Source organism: Mobula birostris, chromosome 1 (genome assembly GCF_030028105.1).
Source record: "Mobula birostris isolate sMobBir1 chromosome 1, sMobBir1.hap1, whole genome shotgun sequence".
Lineage (NCBI taxonomy): Eukaryota > Metazoa > Chordata > Chondrichthyes > Myliobatiformes > Myliobatidae > Mobula > Mobula birostris.
The window spans coordinates 29,131,956-29,155,507 of NC_092370.1; the positions used below are offsets into that span (position 1 = coordinate 29,131,956).

Genomic DNA, 23,552 nt, shown 5'->3' on the forward strand with positions numbered 1-23,552 from the left:
CTGGAAACTGATGCACCAGAGACAAAAGACTGAGAAAAAGGAATGGCATTTTTTTTTACAGGTAACTGTGTGGGTTTCTTCCCCCCTTCTTCTATATCCTGGTGAAAGGTCTCAGCCCAAAATGTTGACTGTTTATTCCTTTCCATAGATGCTGTATGATGGCAACTTAAGACACAATTCCACTAATGTGTTCATTATTCTACTTCAATAAAAGTATACACAATACCACAAAATTAAGACATAGAGATTGTAATCGGCAGTGAAAGGGCAAAAGAGCACATGGCTGTTTATTTTTTCATTTCTATAATTCCTGTGCTTGCACACTTGGGAGATGGGAAAATTATGTTATTATCTATAATCCAGACAAAACTGATGACAAGTTAAACTGATCACATTTATTTGATAATTGCTATTTTATTTAATTATTACAAATCAACAGAAAGTATAACTGCATTTTCTGAAGGTGCAGTTCATTTTTGCCATCTATATTCTGTCCACGAACTTTCAAATTGTCCACGTAAAGCAAACAAGAAGGAAAAACAATCAGAAAAATACAATCAAATTTAAGATATTTTTTGAAGAGCACAAATTATTTAAGAATTTATTTAAATTTAATTAATTACAAATTATCACACTGCCCTATTAAAATTGTGGATTTATCAATCATTAATAAGAGTGCTCAGTAAACCTTTGGCATTTTAAGACCATGTTGACTCCTGGCAAAGCAGGCTTGTAAATGTCAATCCCACATCTTTTCTTGAAGCAAAACCAAAATTTTACTCTTGAATATTGATTTAATTCCTCATTGAAAACCACAATTGAAGCTGCATCAATCACACTTTGAAGCCATGGGTTCCAAATTACAATAGAGTAGAGTTGATGGGCCAAATGGCCTAATTCTGTTCCTAGGTCACCAACTGCATGAAAAGATTCTTCATATGCCATTCCTAGTTTGTTTGTCAATCACATTAAATCTTTGCCACACACATTAAAGTTGCTGGTGAACGCAGCAGGCCAGGCAGCATCTCTAGGAAGAGGTACAGTTGATGTTTTGGGCCGAGACCATCTGCAGATTTCCTCGTGTTTGCGACATTAAATCTTTGACCCCTTCTCTAATGAGAATGATTTCTTTCTAGATGTTTTATCCCATCCAAACTTATCAAGATTTTGTAACCTTGTATGAAATTTCTCTCAGCTTTTTTTGTTGGAAGTAGATCAGAAATCTGATAAAGGTGATATGGAGAGTTGGACCAAACTGAGAGCCAGAAAATAGAGATTTGGTGTTAAGATAAAAAGCTTAGAAGTACTACAGACTGAAGTGAGAGCCATCGCCATGTAGAGTTTTTGTTTTGTCTGAAATATAGCAGATTTAATCTTTTAAACATCACTACATCAGGCGTGGCGGGATGGGGTGATAATCAGATGGAAAAGAGCAACCACTTGACAGTCCTTGTCTTACTGAATAGTAGAGCAGCCTCAATAAGCCATCTGTTTTAAACCTGCTTCTTCCATTCTTAACATCGGATATCTAAGCAGCAAGTTTGGACCATAAATCAAAAAAAACTAGAAAACGCTTCCTCCCTCATCATCCCAAATAAATCTAAACCCATTAAAACATCTTCCATTCACAAGAAATGGAAGATCACTTTCCAAAGAAATTTTAAATGTAAAATAAGAAAATATAATGTATAATTTATATTATGTTTTTGAAGATTTGATAATAGAATTAAATAAATAGAACTCAAGGAAACAGTTTTACAAAATCTGTTGTGCCCAATTTTTCCTGATGCAATTATTTTTGATATAATTAGAGTTATGACATGAAATTGCATTTATTGGCTTGGCATTACCCTCAGTAACAAAGAGAAGCTATAACCCCTGTATAAAAAAAGTTATTAATTTACCCCAGTGGCCATTTCCTTTTCAGCAAGCATGGCAGTTTGAAGATCCTGTTCCAAAGAATGAATCATCCGTTGTTGGTTTTCAACTACATTAACTGCAGTTAAATACTTCTGACGTAGTTGATTCAGCAGCATCTCCTGATGCTGGATCTAAAAGAAATTTTAGATAATAAGATCTGCTTAATTACAAGTGTTATATTTACACAATCTTGTCAACTCAAAAACATGAAGCACGTACATCCTATCCAGCAGGATGACTGAACCAAATTAATAATTTACGGCATTTGACTTATTGAGCATAAATACCTGTACAAGCTTATTGTGTTAACCATACAGTTTCAGAATTGCACCCCCTCTCCTTCACCATTCCCTATTCATGTTTCACTCGCTCTCGTATCTCCTTACCTGCCCATCACCTCCCTCTGGCGCTCCTCTTCCCTCCCTTTCTTCCATGACCTTCTATCCTCTCCTATCAGATCCCTCCTCCTCTAGTCCTTTATCTCTTTCACCAGTCAATCTCACAACTCTTTACTTCTCCCCTCCCTCTCTTCTGGTTTCCCTTATCACCTACTACCTTGTACTTCTTCCTCCCCTCCTCCCATCTTCTTACTCTAATTTTTCATCTTCTTTTTCCTGAAAAAGGGTCTCAGCCCAAAAATGTCGACCCTCCATAGACACTGCCTGACCTGCTGAGTTCCTCCAGCATTTTGTGTGTGCGACCATACAGTACCCAGGGGCTCCCTAGATTACAGAAGATCTGATTTATGGAAATCAAAGTTTATGCAAACTCCCCCACAATATTTTCAAGGCAGAAAAATTAGTTACAGAAACGTAAGCATCTTCAGAACAAGGGATGGCAGCTAGTTAAATCTAAAGATGGCCAATCTTCAAAACAAATTGTTTTCATGTAACCTCAAACAAATACATTATCTTTATGAATGCATCGGCTGTTTGCAGCGGGAGAGATTTCCTAATGAAAATGACAAGACAAAACCTGCACACATGGGGCAAGGCAGAGTTATCTGCGTGCCCACTGTGCTCCAAGCGAGGAACCCAGGAGCACATCCTCAGCGGCTGTGCAAGGGCACTTGGTGAGGGACGATACAGGTGGAGGCATGATCACGTCCTGAAGACCATCGCTGAAGCTGTCAGCGCAGGAGTTGAGTGGGCGATGCAGTCCTGACCCTCCAAGCAGACCATTGCCTTTGTCAGAGCTGGGGAGCAGCCAGTACCCGCCAAAAGAATATCTGCAGGCATCCTGACCTCTGCAAGGGACTGGCAGCTGTTGGTGGACCTCGAACGGCAGCTGAAGTTCCCCAAGCATATCGCAGCCACCACCCTGCTACCAGACATTGTCCTAGTGTCTGAGTCTACTAAACAAGTGGTGCTGCTGGAGCTGACAGTCCCATGGGAAGATAGCTTGGAAGAGGCCTTTGAAAGGAAGCTCTCCAGGTACACAGGACTGGTCAGCAACTGTCAGCAGGCTGGATGGAGGGCGAGATGTCTCCCAGTGGAGGTTGATTGTACGGGATTCGTAGTCCGTTCTTTAGTTAGAGCCTTCAGCATTTTGGGCATCGAGGGAGAGAGGAAGAGGAGAGCCATCCGCAGTACCACCAATGCGGCAGAAAGGGCCTCAAGATGGCTGTGGCTCAAAAGAGGGGAGCCATGGAGTCATAAGTAGCTAGCCATCTGGACACAAGCTGGGGTGCGATCAGCCCCGGCTGGGTCACCTGGAGGAGGTTGTATGATGTTGAAAGACCCGAAACACCCGATGATTCCAGGAACATCACTGAAGATGTGTCCAGAAGCATCAATAGATGTATGTACACAGCGACACTTGTAAAATAGTTCATCAAACAACGGAACACCCATTGATACCTCAAAGCCATGGAAGATAGCCATTGGATGTGGGACAAACTGATTCTGCACCATTGTAAATATACAGGGGAAAATATCAAATAGATGTTCATATGAATTGACCCTCACTGTTAATTTCAGACTTAGAGAAAAATTGGTTTACAGGCAATTCCCAGAAAGGAACCATTGCATAACCCAGAGACTGCTGGTATTCTATCATTTAATGTTATTTACAATCTGAATAATACAAAATATGTGCTTCAAGGGAACACGTAAGAAGTTTTATTACTTTGTTTTGAATGAAATATTATCATTTGAATTAAACCATAACTGATTTTTAAAAAGGTAGAAGTAGCTTAGTTTTGATCTTAACAAGAAAACTTTGAATGAAATGCTAATTGCCTTCATGTCACAGCCAGTGTTTGGACTAAACTGTAAAACAGGTAGGGATCTTCCATCAGGCTGCACATAACTTGGAATGCAACTTGCCTAAAATCGACAAAACACAATGCAAAAAGTCCAGGAATTTCAAGTACAAATTTATGTGTACTACAGTTTTCATTCCAGATTTTTTTTTGCATTGGTTGGAAAGAAACCTCATTAGAGCCAGCCCTGCCCAAATATTCCACTGGCAATATTTCATAATCAATTAATAACCAAGGTAAAATTATACCAACTACATCTATTTAAGGACATGTGAGAAGGCTCTAGGGCAATAACAGGCTCATCTTAGAAGAGTTTAAACATTTTTCTAATTCACTGACAACTAACTGCATATAAGTGCAGCACAAACAATTCTATTTTAAAGATAATTTCAGTTACTAAAAATCAGGTCATTGAGATGTGTTTATTTTTGTGATAAAATCTTTTTTCTCCATATAATAAATATATATCCGATAGACATACTATTACTCCTTCAGGAAGCAGAATATATTCCATCACACTCGCAAGTACTGCACTGTAGAGATGTAAAGGCTTTGTGCATCCACAAATGAATCACTTGCCACAGTATATCCACCCTCTGACTTGCTCTTTCAGCCATTGCATTTACATAGCTAGTCTCATTGAGTTTCTAATAAAAAATAACCTCACTTTGGAAATTTAAGTCTTTGGCCCATCCTTGGATCAAATCTATGATGAGGTTCTCCAAAAACCATTTTGTCCATTGGTTGCATGATAATTCAGTCGCAGCCAATGCTAATGGTCTTTGCACATTCCATCGCACCTATGGCTCACAATACCATGGGAATGGATTTCAATGGAGAGCAAACTAAATAATGTAATGCAGGTTGCTTCTCTAAAGGACACTGGTGAACCAGCTGGTTCAATTTGAACATATATACACTAAGTAACAAAATTTAAATTTTCCAATTGAGAAGATAGGATTTCCATTCAGTTCTCAAAACTGTAATCTGGATTGCTAGTTAGATAACAACTACTGTATCACCATTTCAAGCAGCTTTTCTGTTTCCTTCTGGTACTTAATCCTATACACTGAGAATCCATTCCCAACAGAAGTTCTGAACCCCATCTGTTTCTTTTTTCTTCCCTATCTATCTCCTCTGAAAGTAGCACAACCATGGATATTAGAAATTAAGCTGGTCTTTTGCCAATAGCACAAAATGAATTCAAAGAAAATAGGCAGCCTGTTTTACAATGAATCCAATTATATTTTCTACTGACATTAATGGAAAGGGATATAAGAATTATGTATAAGAGGCTACTGATTCCTCATGAACTATATACAATACTGGCAAGTCCCAATTCCATCTTCAATTAAGTCCTACCTCAGCTAAGAAAAAGTTGTATAAAGGCTGTCAAACTGTATACTTCCTCAATAAATTAAGGCAGCTATATCTTTAAAAAAACTTTTAAGTATTTTGTATATACACACACACACATCATTCTTGGCTCAAATGTTCTGGAAATATATTTGTTTCCAATTTATCCTTCTTTTTATCCTTTTCTTACACTCCTAACAATGGAGAAAAGAACATAAAACAGACTGAAAGTAGAAAATGCAATAAGATGCTATTTTGTCAATGCCAAAGAACAGCAAGGATGAAAAACAGATGCAACTTCTGTTATTTTTAGACAATGCAGGTTTCATTTACATAACATGATAGAATCCAATGCACATGTGCACAGTTGTTGAAAAACATAGTAGACGACATCAACAAGGTCATCAGCAAACAGGTATTTATTAGCTATCAGAAGCTGGCAAATGTAAATTAGAATGAAGTGATAATGCAATTTTGAAGCATTGCATTCCAGTTAACTTGTTTTCTGAGCAGAAATGATGTTGACCAGTGTTAATGAAAGAGATTATAATTTACTTTAAAGTTAGTTACTGACTGACTTCAACTGAATGGAGTGTTTAGGCTGATTCATACTTGTGCATACTAACTTACGCCGTAGCCTACGCAAGCGGGCTACGCCGTTGTGAGCATTTATACTTGTGCGTTGGTGTGTTTGCATTGCTCTGCAATTCACTGCCAAAACACTAGTTGGCGGTGGGGTTTCTAGGCCACTGTGTTGAGTTTCTTCGTGTTGAAACTCAACACGAAGGAACTCAAACTTCAAACAATGGTGACTGAAACTGAAGGAGGGTGAATTTTCTGTGCTTGTCCGGCCACTGAGAGACACGGACAAGGAAATGCATTTCAAATATTTTCGGATGCCGGCAGGTAGATTTGACAATTTGCTTAATCGTCTCCAACCATTTATTTCGCATCAGTGTACGCACAGTATACTCAGAGACTGGCAATCACCATTCAAGTTTTAGCTTCAGGTGGAAGCCAACAGGCTGTAGCAGCTAACTACAAACTGGTGTCAAGCACAGGGTCCTCCATAATTTCGGAGGTCTGTAAAGCTTTATGGAAAGCATTGCAGCCAGAGTTCCTTCCCTGCCATTCGGTCGCCCAATGAGAAGCTATTGCAGCGTAGGAGGAAATGCGATGCTACCAAGCGGACCAATCACAGTTGTCTCGGTCTGCGTCACCGCGACGCATAGTTACATTTTGGGAGGGGTGTGCGTTAGGCTACGGCGTAGGGTTGGCGTAGAATACAGCATAGGGTACGTTGCTACGCAGTACCTACGGCATACATTTGACGCACAAGTATAAATCAGCCTTTTGTTGTGTAAGCAGCATTTTAGTAAGGCTGCAAAAGTCTACAAGGATTATTGGAGGCACAGAAAGGCAGTATCTGACTTAAAGTCTTCTGCAAAAAAATGTTGCCTCCAGGTGAGAAGACCAGTTGGAAAATGAGGAGTCTCAGCAAAAAATGAGAGGAAAAATGAACTCAGTAGTACCTCAACATGCAAAAAGAGAGGTACAACTAGATGAGGAGAAATGGGGAATGAGAGGGTCGGTAGAAGAATTCAAGGAACAATTATTTCAGCTTTTCTCGTAGTGAAGATTTCTGTGTGGAGGTTATCTTCACTTTATCAAACGTGTTCTCAGTAATATCTTCCAACTACGACAACTATAATTGCAACCTTAGAGAAGTATAAGTAGTACCACTGGCTTTCAAGATATTTATGGTAATGAATGACTATGTATCTGACTACAGGCTAGGTGTGGGGATCCGAAGATCATTAATATTCCCTATTCTAAGTGCGATAACTATACTTCATTTTCACTTGATAGGTTACATTGCTTTGAAAGAAATACAGCAACCTCAGGATGTAGGATATCATTAACTCCACAAATGCAGAACCTAAAGGGATTCCACTCTTTCGATGTCCAGCTCTGATATGACCAAAGACAGTGAATCCTACAAGTCAAAACTCCACAGTGACAATTTGCTAGGTCACTGGCTTTTAAGTCTAAATGACAAACCAAAGGGTGATTAGCGAGTGACAAGGTCTGTCCACAGATGACATGGTTCATGACTCTAGCTGGTCATATGTGTACATACACATGGATATGAGGCATGCTACAAAACCTATTCTGTCCCATTATATGGGATAAGATGGAGGAAGGAGGGAATAAACAATCTAGGCAACCAGGTTCCTCTTGGCTTTCCATGAACAACTCATCAAACTTAGGCACTAGTAAATGTAACTCCCAATCCCCATTCACTGGGGGCATTACAGTGCACCCTCCCACTTCTACTGACTATCCCAGCATCCACACGGACACAAAGGAATAACAGAAAACTTACAAAATAAACATTCCAAACCAAAGCATGTCACATTACATAGGATTGTTAAGGAATTATATTTCGACATTCCCCATAGACATAGTTTCAATGTGTTTTTCTGTCCTGTTGTTACTGCTGATAAAGAGTAAACTGACCTTCAGTGGAAATGATTGCAGGTAACTTCAGACGTAGAAGTTGCAGTTCAATTGCTGGAAGTAATTAGAAATGGCTGAAACAGGCAGTTTCACAGCACAGGGTAGCAGTGAGAAGATAACCAGTGTTTTCCTAAGAAAGGACAATAGGCGTGTGCTCCATAGTACCACTACTAATTTACCCAGCAAGGTACCTTTACGATCTGCTAGAAAACAAATTCCTGGAGAGTTGTAACATCCTGCATAAACACTCTGTAGCGGTGAGACAGCTGCTACATGTGAGGAACAATGGAATCCCCAAGAAGATGGGTGACAATAAATATGCTGCACTGGAGGCTAAGAAATAATCTATTGGAAATGCATGAATGGAATTGTCCATCACCTACAGCTGAAAAAGATGGACCCAGGCTTACTGGAAAGACAAATGCAAGGTTGGTCCTCCATGCTGCTGGACAACAGACGCAGATTCTCTTCCAGACATGCTAATATATCAAGGTTAAAACCATTTCTGCAGCCTGCCCTAGTGAAGTTCTCATCTGAGTCCTTTGTCACAGAAATTGTTTGTGACCTTGAGCTGTGAAAAACTGGAATCTGCATCAATTTATCTGTGGTCCAGCAGTGGACCAGTCATGTTTAGTGTCACACTATGTGCAGATCATGTCCCTAATTTGTCTGCAAAATTATTATCTATCACTATCTGAGCTAGCTGCTATGAATGCAATGCTGAGGGAAGATATTTATTCTTGCTATGGAGCCTTTTGTTTCCCTACCATTGTTGGGTTGAAGTGATTGAAGTCCTGAAAAAGAGAAAGGCATAAGGTAGACGGGTAATGAGGAAGGGTTGGGTACAGGCTGCAAGCAGAGTATGAATCCATGCTACTGTCTCCGTTCTTTTCTGCAAGTGAGGGGTCGGGAATTTTTATGTGCAGGGGGTCAGTGATTGTTGTCGTAGCTTGTTTTTGCTCAGGGCAGGGAGAGATTTTAGGGTCTGAGAGTTCTGTTTCTTCTATTTTTCATGCTGGGATGGGGGGAATTGATGTCTTTTCTTTCATCAACATCCATGGTCTTTCTATATTTAATGGCTATCTGGTGTAGACAAGTATCAAAGTTGTATTGTACATGCATTATTTGACAATAAAATGAACCTATGAATCTTTGACCAATGTTTACATATATTAGGCTTCTAAATCAGAAGAAATGTGTGGGATAAGGAAGGGATAAAATGAGAGGATTTAACAGTGAAGGCGTAAGATTTTCTATCCTTTAGCATCATTACTGGCCAGATCTCTTCAAGACCAACGGTGACGATGAGCACTGTGATGGCAATCATTGTCTTTTAAAAGTGGCAATATCACGCAGCTATGACTTTTGCCCCTCATCCCTGTACAATGCATTGTCCCGCTAGAAAGGAGAATGGTGCAATGAGTACTTGGCATGTATGTGTGCCATTGCTCAATAGTTGCCTCTGTGTACAAGCTATGAAATGTACACATGCAGATATGACATAAAGTTCAAAGTTCAATGTACATTTATTATCAAAGTAGGCATGCATTATTCAATCTTGAGATCTGTTCCATAAAAGGCAGCCATGAAACAAAGAAACCCAAGGAGGCATTAAAAAAAAGACCATCAAACACCCAGTGTACAGACAGAAAAAAAACAAATCATGCAAACAATAAACACAAGCAAATGGCATTCTGAACTGAAGTCCACAAAGACAGTCCTGTCCACAGACCCTTAGTTCAGCACAGAGTGGAACAGCAAACTGAACCGGCTCATCCCTTGCCTCGGGTCCAGTTACCTTCACCATTTCAATCTGGCCCAGCGCTAAATGGCGCAAACATCAGGTTCAGGCTCTTCAGTACGCTCAGGGGCCTGTACCTGACCTTTCTAATTCAGCCTTGCGCTCAAATCATCATCCAAACATTGGGTTCAGTCACTTCGATATGCTCTGATGCCTGGACTCCACCTCCTCGATTCGGCCTGTACCCAACCTTTCCAATTTGGCCCAGTGTTTAAATCGATCGAACCTTGGGTCTTCCTCGCTCTTGGCAACAGGCCTGCTGACTTGCCTCAGCTCGGTTCTGCCCAGTCCAAAGGGAAGTTACAGGCTATTGTTTGTGGTGATCATTTACCAGAAAAAGGGTGATTAACAAAGTATTTAGTTGTTTTCTTTGTTTCATTAACCACCAGCCAGAAGTCGCTGATACTCATCAGCGCCATCTTAAACCGGAAATCACAGACGTATATGTGAAGGGAAGGGTAATCTATATGCTGTAGATTAAATATGAATTCAAACTGCAGGAGATTGTAGGAAGGTATGTAATGGGGAATGGTGTGCACAGCATTTACTGAGAATATTAAGAACAAAAATATGTTCAGAACTTAGGCCATTCGTCTATTGAGTCTTCCCTACCATTTAATCATGGCTGATTTTTCTTTCAACTGTAATCTCCCTTTTCCCCATAACCCTCAATCCCTTTTTCAATTAAGAACATTTCAACTCATCTTAGATAAACCCAATAACTTGGACTCCACAGCCCTCTGCGGCAACAAATTACAGTCACTAGCTTCTAGCTGAACAAATTCCTCCTCATCTTAATTTTAAAGGGACATCTCTTTATTCTGAGGTTGTATCCTTAGATCCTAGACTCTCTAGCTAATAGAAACATCCTCTCTAAATCCACTCTTTCCTGGCCTAAGATCAATGAGATCCCTCCTAGACACTCCCCAGCACCAGCATATCTTTCCTCATATATAGGTCGAACATTTGTCACAATATTCCAACTGTGGTCTGACCAACACTTTATAAAGCCAAATGGTTCTGCTGGAAGTGCACCCAACTCAACTGCTGACAGACAAGGTCAAGCAACTAAAACTGAAGCTGGATTTTCTCAGGACCTTCCAGGAGGCTGGAAAACTCGTAGATGAAACTTTTACTGAGGTGGTCACACCCAGGGTGCAGGTGTCAAACAGTGGACGAGTGATCACCAGATGAAGTATGGGGAGTCAGCAGTCAGCGCAGGGTTTCCCTGTAGCCATTCCCTTCAGCAACACGTATACCCTTCGGATACTGCTGGACGGGGTGGGGGCAGGAGCAGGGGAGAATGACCTATTTGAGTACAGCAGCAGCAGCTAGGCCAGTGGCTCTTGGCTGTCTCTGAGGCTCAGCAGTAAAGTCAGTCAGATAGTGATAGGAGTCTCGATAGTTAAGAGGCTTTCAACTGTATACATACATCAAGAACAAGAGGATAACTAAGAAGTGAGAAACACTTGCTTGGATTCAGAGGATTCTTAATGAGTACTTTCAATCCGAAGTATATGGAGGATGAGGAGAACATGGCCGAGTGTATTGATATGGTAGAGCATTTTAAGGTAAAGGAGGAGGAAATCTGGCTGGAAGCATTAAGATGGATAAGTCTCCAGGGCCTGATGAACTATACCCCAGGTTATTGAGAAAGACAAGAGTAGAGATTGCTGGGGCCTTGACCAATATCTTCGTGTCCTCTCTAGCCACAGGTGAGATCCCAGCGGACTGTTCCAGATGTTGTTCCATTATTCAAGAAGACAATCAGGAATGATCCTGGAAACTACAGACCAGTGAGTCACTTCTCAGTGGTAGTGAAATTACTGAAGAGAATTCTTAGGGATAGGATTTATGATTTATGAGTTGGAAAACCATGGTTAAATTACGGACAGCCAGCATAGCTTTGTGCATTTCTTACTAACTTGATAGAGTTTTATGATGAGGCGATAAGGGTGATTGATGAAAGTAGAGCTGTGGATGCTGTCTACAAGGCATTTGACAAGGTTTCTCATGAGAGACTCATCCAGAAGATGAATCATGGGATCCATGATGAATTGGCAGTTTAGATTTAGAAGACAGAGGGTAATGGTTGAAGGGACTTATTCTAGCTGGAGGTCTGTTACTAATAGTGTTCCACAGGGATCTGTACTGGTATCTCTGCTGTTTGTAATGTACGTATATAAATAGCCTAGATAAGGATATAGATGGGTGGCTTAGCAAGTTTGCAGATGGTATGAAGATTGGTGGTATTGAAGATAGTATAAAAGACTGGCAAGGAATACAGCAGGATATCGATCAGTTGCAGATATGGATGGAGAAGTGGTCGACGGAGTTAAACACGGCTAAATATGAAGTGTTGCGCCTTGATAGGTCAAATGTAAAGAGACAGCACACTGTTAACGGCAAGACACTTAACAATGACTATGGGCAGACAGATTTTGGGGTCCAAATTCATTGCTCTCTGAAAGTGGCTACACAGGTCGATAGGGTGGTTAAAAAGGCATACGGCATGCTTGCCATTATCAGTCGAGGCATTGAGTCCTAAAGTCAGGAAGCTATGGTGCAGCTTTATGAAACTCTAATTAAGCTGCATTGGGAGTATTGCATACAGTTCTGGTCACCTCATTCAAGGAAGGATATTGAGGTTTTGGAGAGGGTGCAGAAGACATCCACCAGGATGCTGCCTGGTTTAGAGGGCATGTGCTTAGTGAGAGGTTAGACAAACTTGTGTTAATTTCTTTGGAGCGGTGGAGGCTGAGGGGTGTTCTGGTAGAGATTTATAGGATTATGAAAGGCATAGATAGAGTAGACAGACAGTACCTTTCTCCCAGGGTTGAATGTCTAGTACCCAAGGGCATGCATTTAAGATGAGAGAGCGTAATTTCAAAGCAGATATGAGGGGCAAGTTTTTTTTACACGAAGAGTGGTGGATGCCTGGAATGTACTGCTGTGGTCATGGTAGAGGCATATATATTAGGAACATTTAAGAGACATTTAGATAGATACACAAATTGAGGAAAATAGAGGATATGGATATTGTGTAGGCAGAAGAGATTAGTTTAGTTGGCCATTTGATTATTAATTTAGTTGGTTTGGCAACAGTTTGTAAGCCGAAGCGCCTGTTCCTGTGCTGTACTGTCCTATGTAGCCACTAGCGGTCTGTAGTTTTTGCTGATCCACTCACTATTTGACCATAAGCATGAAGTCATTCACTTGTGACTTTACTTTCAGGTAATTGGAGCTTCATTACAGATATTGACTATCATTGCAAAATGGCCCATAGTCTTAGTCTACCAGGTAGTTAAAACACATCTCTCCTACTCATCCAGGATTCCCAGACATGGCAACATCTCCTCCAGTCAATTGCCTGCTGGCATCATCCTATCACTGGAAACAATGGAAACAGGTTAATTAGTATCATAACCTAATCAAGCTTGTTCCAGCCCCAACAATACTTCTGTATTTATCTTACTTCAAGTATCATTTTTTCCAAAAATATCCAGCACCTTCTCTTGAAGAAGTGAAGAACGCTGAATGAGGAAACATACCACAGATATTTTGGTGGAACACAAAAACATTGGCTAATTTTGATTAGGATATATGAATTTGCATTCTATCATTGCACAAGTTTAAAATATAATTAACATTTGATATATGTATATGTGTTTTGTCTGAAAATAACTAAAACCATTAAAGTTGTCTGGATGAGAACAATAGGAACGTAAAAAAAGGAAGCTTGCCTTTTCTTCCGCTGTATTGCATTTTTCATCTTGACTTAATTGCTTCATTCGTAGTTTATGGATGATGTCTTCCTTACAAAGCACCTGTAGATTTACAAATTGAATATGCTAAAAAGATCCTTAGATAGATTTATTTGAATGTTTGTTAAACAATTTAATAAATTACCTCTTTTGATAGAATCTCGTGTTCACTCTGAGCAGTGATCATCCAAGCTTCAAGCCGGGCTTGTAAACGTCCATTTTCTTCTAATGTTTCATTGTATTGCTGTTGAAGTTGTCTCATTTCATCTTTCAGTTCAATAAAGGTGTTTTTCTTGTTTAGAACCTTCAGTTAGGAAATAAATGTCCAATAATACTCTTTAACAATACTTATAAATCTGCATTGTGTAAACATTTCTAATGTGCCTGATGTAATCATAACACAATAATGAACTTTCTTTACAATTCTGAAAAAAAATTACAAACTTTATCTGTTTCAATGTTTAAATAACTATTTGTCATAAGACCCTTGTCATAATAACCTAGAAAGCCAAAATATTCTATTACTAGAACTGAACAGAGCTCATATTTAAGCTGATTATGAATGCAGAAGTAAAAAAATAAGAAAAATTTGGTTAAAACTTATGATTAAGTTTTTCAAGATTGTTTGGTGTCATTTCCAGCATAGAAGTGTAAAGGAGAACAAAGTAATTGTTTCTCTGGATCTGATGCAGCATTTAAAAAAACTCACCAAGGTAAAGAACAAAATAATTTAAAAATCACAATAAATACAAAAAGATAACTTATAAACTGTACACAGATTGCTTATATGTGCATAAAGTGATGGTAGGTACAAGAATGTCTAGACATAAGATGACTGAAAGGACATGATAAAGTATTGGTGGTGGAGGTTGAAGTGGTGTGGGTTAATGGGTGGAGGTGTTAATCAGCTTCACTGCTTCGGAAAAGTAACTGGTTTCAAATCTAGTGGCCCTGGCATGGATGCTACGTTACCTCCTCCCAGATGGGAGTCAGACATTCGATGAGCAGGCCGGCTGGGATCCTTCATGATTTGCTGGCCTCTTATCCAGCACCTATATGTTCCTGATGGTGGGTAGGCCGGTTCTACACAATGTAGAGCCTTCCTGTCTGCCACAGTGCAGTTTCTGTACCATGCGATGACACAGCATGTTAGGATGTCTCTACTGTATATCTGTAAGAGGTCGTAAGTATCAATGCACATTCTCCAGATCTCTTAAGAAAGTAGAAAGTAGAGATGCGGGTGAGCGTTCTTGATTGTGTAGGATGTGTTCTGGGATCCTGAGAAATTGTGCGACATGTGCACTCCCAGAAATTTGAAACTTCTCGCAGTTTCCACTGCTGTGCTGCCAATGTAAAGAGGGGTTTGAATGGTGCGAGTTCTGTTAAAGTCAATAATCATCTTCTTTGTCTTGTTGACACTGAGGAAGAGGTTATTTATTTGCCTGGTACCAGGCCTTAAGCTCTTCCACCTCCTCTCTAAAGGCTGTCTCATTGTTGTTGGTGGTGAGCCCCACCACTGTCGAGTCATTGACCAACTTGACAATGCAATGACTCAGGTATTTGACCATGCAGTCATGCATGACGAGAGAATACAGCAGTGGGCTCTGTATACAGCCCTCGGGAACACCTGTGTTGATGGGGAGAAAGGAGCACCTGTGCATCCTGACTATGTGAGGTCTGTTCATTAGGAAGTCCACAACTCAGTTGTACAGTGGTGTATTTAGACCAAGGGATAGGAACTTGTTTACTAAAGTCTGTGAGACAATAGTGATGAATGCCGAAATGAAATCCAGAAACATTATTCTGACATAAATGTCTTTGTTTTCGAGGTGCGTCAGGGCCAGTTGCTATAGTATCTGTCATAGAGCAGTACTGTCGGTAAGTATACTGGTGAGTGTCCAGTGTGACAGGAATGGAGCTTGTGATATGTGCCATTACCCATTTAAAGCACTTCATGATGATTAGTGTCAGTGCCACCAGGCAGAAGTCGTTTAGTTCTGAAGGTGTAGAGTTATTTGCTACAAGGATGATGATGGCTGATTTGAAGCACGTGAGGACAGCAGCCTGGATGAGTGAAGTGTTGAAGATAACCATAGAGGCATCAGTGAGCTGGTGTACACACTCCCTGAGTAGTGGGACCGGGATGTTGTCTGGCCCAGCAGCCTTATAGGGGTTAACTCTCTGCAGAGTCTTTCTCATGTCTGCTAATGTCACAGATAGTGGGTGCTTATGACTTATCAAAAACGTGCTGAAATTATAAATTTTAAAACTTAGTAATTTACTGTCTATAAATAGTTCAAGTATTTTAACATTTGAAGAGTTTGGTTCTTTATAGATAGCATTGGTTCTATGTAGATAACACTGTTCATGTTGCAAATTCACAGCATTTGTATCACCAAGTAAAAATGTCCTACATTATTAACCATTTTAATGTGGCAACAGGTATACAGTGTTTCACCATCCAAATACAATACTGTACAAAATTCTTAGGCACATATATAGCTAGGGTGCCTTAGACTTTTGCACGGTACTATATTTGTCAATGTAGAGTGGACAGCGGGTTTGTAAATCTGTGGAGCACTGCAGAGGGTTGTGGGACAGGTGGCAGAGGAGTGCCAAGGGCAGGAATAGCGCAGATACATACACACTCAGCCATGAGACACCAGGCAAGATCATTTGATGCCAAACAACTGGTTTATTGATCATTACAGAATGTCTCTCTGATGCTTCCCACTCCCCTCTCTCCGCCCCCTTCCCACTCTCAGTCCACAATACAGACCCATATCGGATTCAGGTTTATCAGCACTGACATAGGTCATGAAATTTACCTAAAACTTTTGCAGAGTACTGCACATCACAAATAATTTTCTTGTCACATTCCTATCGGCATTCATATCACAGCTCACAGCATCTTTCAATCCACCTCACCCACACTTGACCTGCTCCTTGGTGTTTTTATTGTTATCCCCACACTATTTGCTTATTGCTGCTAGTGGGCTTCAAAGTTATTCACTCACTTCTTGGGCAACAGAAAAGTGTGGCTACTCAACTAGCCTTAATTTAAGGGATTCATTAAAATACAAATATAGTTGTATGGTATATATCTTCCTTAATAGGATGTCCTTTTTTATCCTCATTGGAAATGAGAAGAAAGAAAACCATTGACAAGGACAGCGCCTGGACTTTACCAGAAAAGGTCCCTTTTATTCTCAATCTTTGCCTCCTACCAGTCAGCAAATCTTCTATTCATGCTTGTATCTTTCTTGTAATACCATGGACTTATACCTTGTTTAACAGTCTCATGTGCAGCATTTCATCAAAGGCCATCTGAAAACCCAAGTAAATCCAAAGACTGGCAGGTATGTCAAAGGATTTAAAATATTATTTCTAGTGTTTCTTATGAAAAAGGAATCTGAACTTCAGATGATCATACACGTAAACTAGCAACAAAATAGATGACTTGGTGTCCTTAAGCCCTCTCCACCATTTAATAAAATCATGGCTTATCTGAATGTGACCTCAACTCTTCTGCCTCTGCCTTAAAAATATTCAGATAGTTCTAAAGACTCACAATCCTTAGAGAGAGAAAACAAAATTAACTAATTTTTGTCTTAAAAGTTGAACAATTAATTGTAAACAGTGATTTCTGTTTCTAGATTATCCCATAAAATGAAGCATTCTCTCAAAATCTACTTCTTCAAGCCCCTCAGAATCCAAAATGTTTCACTCAATGCCAGTTTCACAATCCAATGCTCCAGCAGATATATAAGCCTGGCTGTCGAACCTTCTCCATAAAAGAACTTGCCATTTTTTCTTCATTGCTTATTTATGTATGGATGTTAATCCATTGAAAGTAATTCAAAAAAGGTTTACTGGGCAATAACATAAAAACAAGAGATTCTGCAGTTGCTGGAATGCACAGGAACACGCACAAAAGCTGGAGAAACTCACCAGGTTAGACAGCATCTATGAAAAGGAATAAACAGTCAACGTTAGCTGAGACCCTTCATCAGGACTCAAAAGACATAAGAGGAGAATAAGGCCAGTCAGGACATCGAATCTGCTCAGCCGTTTCATCATGGCTGATTTATTATCCCTCTCAACTCCATTCTCCTGCCTTTTCTTCATAAAATTTGATGCCCTGACAAATCAAGAACCTAACTAACTCTACATTAATTATACTCAATGACTTAGCCTCCACAGCCATTCGTGGCATTGAGTTCCACAGATTCACCACTCTCTGGCTAAAGCAACTCCTTTTCATATCTGTTCAAAACAGACACTGCTCTATTCTAAGTCAGTGCCATTTGGTTCAAGACTCACTTGCCATAGGAAACATCCACTCTATATCTACTCCATCTCAGCCTTTCAATATTCAATAGGTTTCAAGGAGATGCCCCCTCATTCTTCTAAACTCCAGCATGTACTGGCCCAGAGCCATCAAATGCTCCTCACACATTATACTTTTCATTCCTGAAGTAATTCTGGTGAACCTTCTCTTAGACAAGGGGCCCAAACCTGCTCACAGTAGTTCAAGTGCAGTCTTACCAATGCCTTATAAAACCCAAGTATCACATCGTTCCTCTTATATTCTAGTCCACTCAAAATGAATGTTAACGTCGCATTTTCCTTCCTTACCACCAACTCAACTGGAAGTTAACCTTTAAGGAATCCTGCATAAGTAATGCCAAAGTCCTTTGCACCTCTGATTTTTGAACTTACTCCCCATTTAGAAAATACTTTACACCATTATTCCTTCTACCAAAGTGCATAACCATACACTTCCATGCACTATATTCCATCTGCCACTTCTTTGACCAATCTCCCAATCGGTCCAGGTACTTCTTCAGAACACCCGCTTCCTCAACAGTACCTGGCTCTCTACCAATCTTTGTATTGTCCTCAAACTTGGCCACAAAGCTATCAATTTCATCATCCAAGTTATTGACCTATAGCAGGAAGAGAAGTGGTCCCAATACCGACACCCTGTGGAAGACCACTAATCACCGGCAGCCAAGCAGAATTGGCCTCCTGTCAGTCAGCTAATATTCTATGCATGCTGGTATTTTTCCTGTACTAAGATTGACTCTTATCTTGTTAAGCAGCCTTATGTGTGGCATCTTATCAAAAGTCCTCTGAAAATCCAAGTAAACAACATCCACTGATCTCCCTTTGACCATAAAACACAAAATAATCTGCAGATGCTGGGGTCAAAGCAACACTCACAACACGCTGGAGGAACTCAGCAGGTCGGGCAGCATCTGTGGAAAAGATCGGTCGACGTTTCGGGCCGGAACCCTTCGTCAGGACTCACCTGACGAAGGGTTCCGGCCCGAAACGTCGACCGATCTTTTCCACAGATGCTGCCCGACCTGCTGAGTTCCTTCGGCGTGTTGTGAGTCCTCCTTTGACTATCCTGTTTGTTCTTTCCTCAAAGAATTCCAACAATTTGTCAGGCAAGATTTTTCCTTAAGGAAACCATGCTGACTTTGACCTATTCGCCTCTAAGTACCCAAAAACTTAATAATGGGCTCCAATATCTTCGCAACCACTGAAGTCAGGCTAACTGGCCTATAATTTCTTTTCTTTTGCCTCATTCCCTTCTTAAAGAGTACAGTGCCATTTGCAAATTTTCAGTTCTCTGGAACCATTCCAGAATCAAGTGTCTCTTTAAGGATCATTACTAATGCCTTCACAACTCTTCAGTTACCTGTTTCAGAACCCTGGAGTGTAGTCCATCTCGTCTAAGTGACATATCTACCTTCAGACCTTTCTGCTTTCTGAGCACCTTCTCCTTAGTAACAGCAACTGCACTCAGTTCTGCCTCCTGACTCTCGAATTTCTTGCATACGGCGTAACTCCACGGTGAAAACTGACAAAAAATACCTATTAAGTTTGTTGACCATTTCTTTGTTCCTCCATTACTAGTTCTCCAGCAGTTCAATTTATACTCTCGTCTCTCTTTTACTCTTTATATATCTGAAAAATACTTTTGGTATCCTCTTTGATATTATTGGCAAGCTTACCAATAAAAAGGTAAGCCTGCTAATAATATCAAAGAAGATACCAGAAGTTTTTTTTCAGATATTGCATCTTTTCCCAATTTAAAACTTTTTTTAGTTTCCTTCTGTTGGATTTAAAAAGCTATCCTCCAAATTTCCATTAATTTTTGCTATACAGTGACTATAAAAAGTATTCACCGGCCCCCTTTGAAGTTTTCATGTTTTTTTGTTTTAAAACATTGAATCATGGTGGATTTAGTTTGTTTTTTTTGACATTGATCAACAGAAAAAGGCTCTTTTGTGTCAAAGTGAAAACAGATCTCTACAAAATGATCTAAATTAATTACAAATATAAAACACAAAATAATTGATTGTATAAGTATTCACTCCCTTTAATGTGACACACCAAATCATCACTGGTGCAGCCAATTGGTCTGAGTAGTCACATAATTAGTTAAATGGAGACTACTTGTGCGCAGACAAGGCGTTTCAATTGATTGTAGTAAAAATATCAGAAGGCACATGGGGGACTCTGAAATCAGCTGGAAGAAGGTTTTATGGTGTGATGAAACCTAAATTTAGCTTTTCGGCCATCTGACTAAATGCTGTTTGGTGTAAGCCAAACACAGCACATTATCAGAAACACACCATCCCTACCATGAAGCATTATGCTGGCTGCATCATGCTGTGGAGAAGCTTCACTACAGCAGGTCCTCCTGGAAGGTTTGTCAATGAATTGAATTGCATTGACTTTATTACTTATTCCTTCACATACATGAGTAAAAATCTTTATGTTATGTCTTTCTCTAAGTGTGCAATGTGCAATTATAGTAATTTGTAATAAATAGTATGTACAACAGGACAGTCAATATAACATAGAAATACAATTGTATCAGCGTGAATTAATCAGTCTGATGGCCTGGTGGAAAGAGCTGTCTTGGAGCATGTTGGTCCTGGCTTTTATGCCACAGTACCGTTTCCCGGATGGCAGCAGCTGGAACAGTTTGTGGTTGGGGGTGACTCAGGTCCCCAATGATCCGTTTTACACACCTGTCTTTATTAATGTCCTGAATAGTGGGAAGTTGACATCTAGAGATGTGGTGGGCTGTCCGTATGACTCGCTGCAGAGTCCTGCGAATGAGGTTCCCATAGCAGGCAGTAATGCTGCCAGTCAGGATGCTCTCAATTGTGCCCCTGTAGAAAGCAAAATACAGGGAAATCCTGGAGGAAAACCTGATGCAGTCTACAAGAGATCTGCAACCAGGAAGAAAATTTGTTTTCCAGTAATTCAACGACACGAAGTATAAAGCCAAAGCTACACAGCGATGGCTTCAAAACAACAAAGTTAATGTCCTGGAGTGGCCAAGTCAGAGTCTAAACCTCAATCCAATTAAGAATTTGTGGCTGTTCACTCACGATCCCATGCAATCTGACAGAGCTTGTGTAGTTTTGTAAAGAAGAAGAATGGGGAAAAATTGCTGTGTCCAGATGTGTGAAGCTGATAGAGACCTATCCACACAGACACAAGGCTGTAATTAGATTAGATTAGATTAGGTTATGAGGACACTCCGTCCTTGTTTAGTGTCATTTAGAAATGCATGTATTAAAAAATGATACAATGTTCCTCCAGAGAGATATCACAGAAACACAAAACAAACCAAGACTAAAACTGACAAAACCACATGTATCCTTGTATCCATGTATTCTTGTATCCTTGGATATTAAACTCCCAACTGAACTTCTTTCAGCCATTACTCAGTGACGCTGATAATGTTATACCTACCAATCTGTAGTGTTGGCATGTGGCCAAGTGGTTAAGGCATTCGTCTAGTGATTTGAAGGTCGCTAGTTTGAGCCTTGGCTGAGGCAGCGTGTGTGTCCTTGAGCAAGGCACTTAACCACACATTGCTTTGCGACGATACCGGTGCCAAGCTGTATGGGTCCTAATGCAACATCGGTGGCATGGAGAGGGGAAACTTGCAGCATGGCAACTGCTGGTCTTCCATACAACCTTGCGCAGGCCTGCACCCTGGAAACCTTCCAAGGTGCAAATCCATGGTCTCATGAGACTAACGGATGCCTATAAACCAATCTGTAACTGCACTACACAATCATCTACCTTATTCCGTATACTGCATGCATTCAAATATAACTCCTTCAGTCCTGTATTCATCACCCTTTTCAATTCTGCCCCATGTTACACTTCAACTCATTGCACTGACTGAAATTTTGTCCTATCATCTGCTTGTCCTTCCTCACAGTCTCACTAAACAGTGCATCAGCTTATATACCAAAAACCCCATCCTCAGCCCTACCATCTTGTTCCCTTTCCCCCTGCCAACTTAATTTAACTCCTCCCCAACAGCTCTAGCAAACCTCCCTGCAAGGAGATTGGTCCCAATTGGGTTCAGATGTAATCTGTCCATTTTGTACAGGTCATACTGTACCTTCCCCAGAAGAGATCCCAAAGATCCAGAATTCTGAAACCCTGCCCCTGCACCACTTCCTCATCCACTCATTCATTCATACTATCTTCCTATTTCTGCTCTAACAAGCATGTGAAGGGTGTAGGGTGTTGGCCCGAAACTTCGACTGTTTATTCCTTTCCATAGATGCTATTGACCTGCTGAGTTCCTTCAGCATTTTGTGTGTGCTACTGACCAAAACCTAGAAAGAATAAGGTTTATTATGTCAAAGCTAAGGTAACATCAAAGAAAATAACTGGGGAAATTCATTTTCTAAACTTACTAAAAAGAAATAACTTGCATTAGAAGACATAGCTCTGACTTCAGTTTGATGTATTAACCTGGATCGTTAAAATTTTTAAACAACTCATGGAGCCGTAGGCATTTTCAGTTAAAAAAATTAGAAATAGTTCACCAGTTAGAGGTTATATTTTCTGGTAACATCACAATCCCATACTCCTTTTCCTCAATAATTTCACTCTCACTCTTTTCCCTGACTCTATTCTCCACTCAATTTCTTCTCTTTCCCCATCCTTCATACATCCTCTTGATCATGCAATCATCTTTTAATATGCCAATATTAATTTTATTTTTATAATTCTAATGCTAAACTAGTAATGATATATCAAAGCAATTAAAATAACAAATATATTTTATTCTGAAAAAGCTATGAAATATCCTACCGAATGTATATCACAGCCACAAAGGTTGAGCTGTTGAGAGTCATACCGAGGCATAGCTGCACATATAATGATCTAGAATCACATGCTGCTATCATGAATGCCACAGATTTATAAACATGGAAAAGGATAATGATGTGATTCAACATCCCCAAAGAAAATAAAAGACTGAATATCATTCCTTTTGCTGAAGCACTTTTATAGATTTTGGTTAGCCATTGCAATATATTTATAATCACATATTGTACATATCCATGATGGTATTCTTTTATATATTGACTAAATTTTGAAAAGTTAAATCCTTTTGTAAAATTCAAACATACAAACTCATTCCATGAGATTCATTTTTAGCCTTAATGGGTGCATACAAACATAGACATAAATCACAGATCCAGGCCTTAATAGGTTAAAAATGTATTTCACAAATGTCCTTAGATACAGGATAAAGGCACAGCACATCAAATATAAATAAAATTATTATGCTGGCTACTGACCTAATTATGCTGGAAGACTGAAATCAAAGTATGATGAGACCAGCTTTTAAGTCTCCGTATAATACAAACCATATGTAGAACCTACTTTATCAGAAGTCAGAAGGGCAATATTTTCATGAAAATTACATATTCTCATGCAAAAACCGGATGGTCTTTATTGATGGACAATGTCGTAAAGCCATCACCGTGTTTATAGACATTTAATTGAAGACAGCATAAAACGATAAACTAAGAAACATGCATGGTTGATTCCTCCAATTCAAACCATAAATCATACTGATGTTCAG

At 39.8% G+C, this 23,552-nt stretch overlaps 1 protein-coding gene across 12 annotated transcripts in view; it reads right to left on the bottom strand.

The window, feature by feature from the left end:
• LOC140195234 (uncharacterized) overlaps positions 1–23,552 on the bottom strand; it is a 665,367-nt gene that overhangs the window by 376,015 nt on the left and 265,800 nt on the right. For all 12 annotated transcript variants that reach the window (XM_072253281.1, XM_072253262.1, XM_072253330.1 and 9 more), the window contains 3 exons: positions 13,770–13,928; positions 13,604–13,687; positions 1,905–2,051 (listed from right to left, as the gene is read on the bottom strand). In XM_072253281.1, coding sequence (XP_072109382.1) covers positions 1,905–2,051; positions 13,604–13,687; positions 13,770–13,928 — 390 coding nt within the window. The remainder of the gene's footprint in view (positions 1–1,904; positions 2,052–13,603; positions 13,688–13,769; positions 13,929–23,552) is intronic.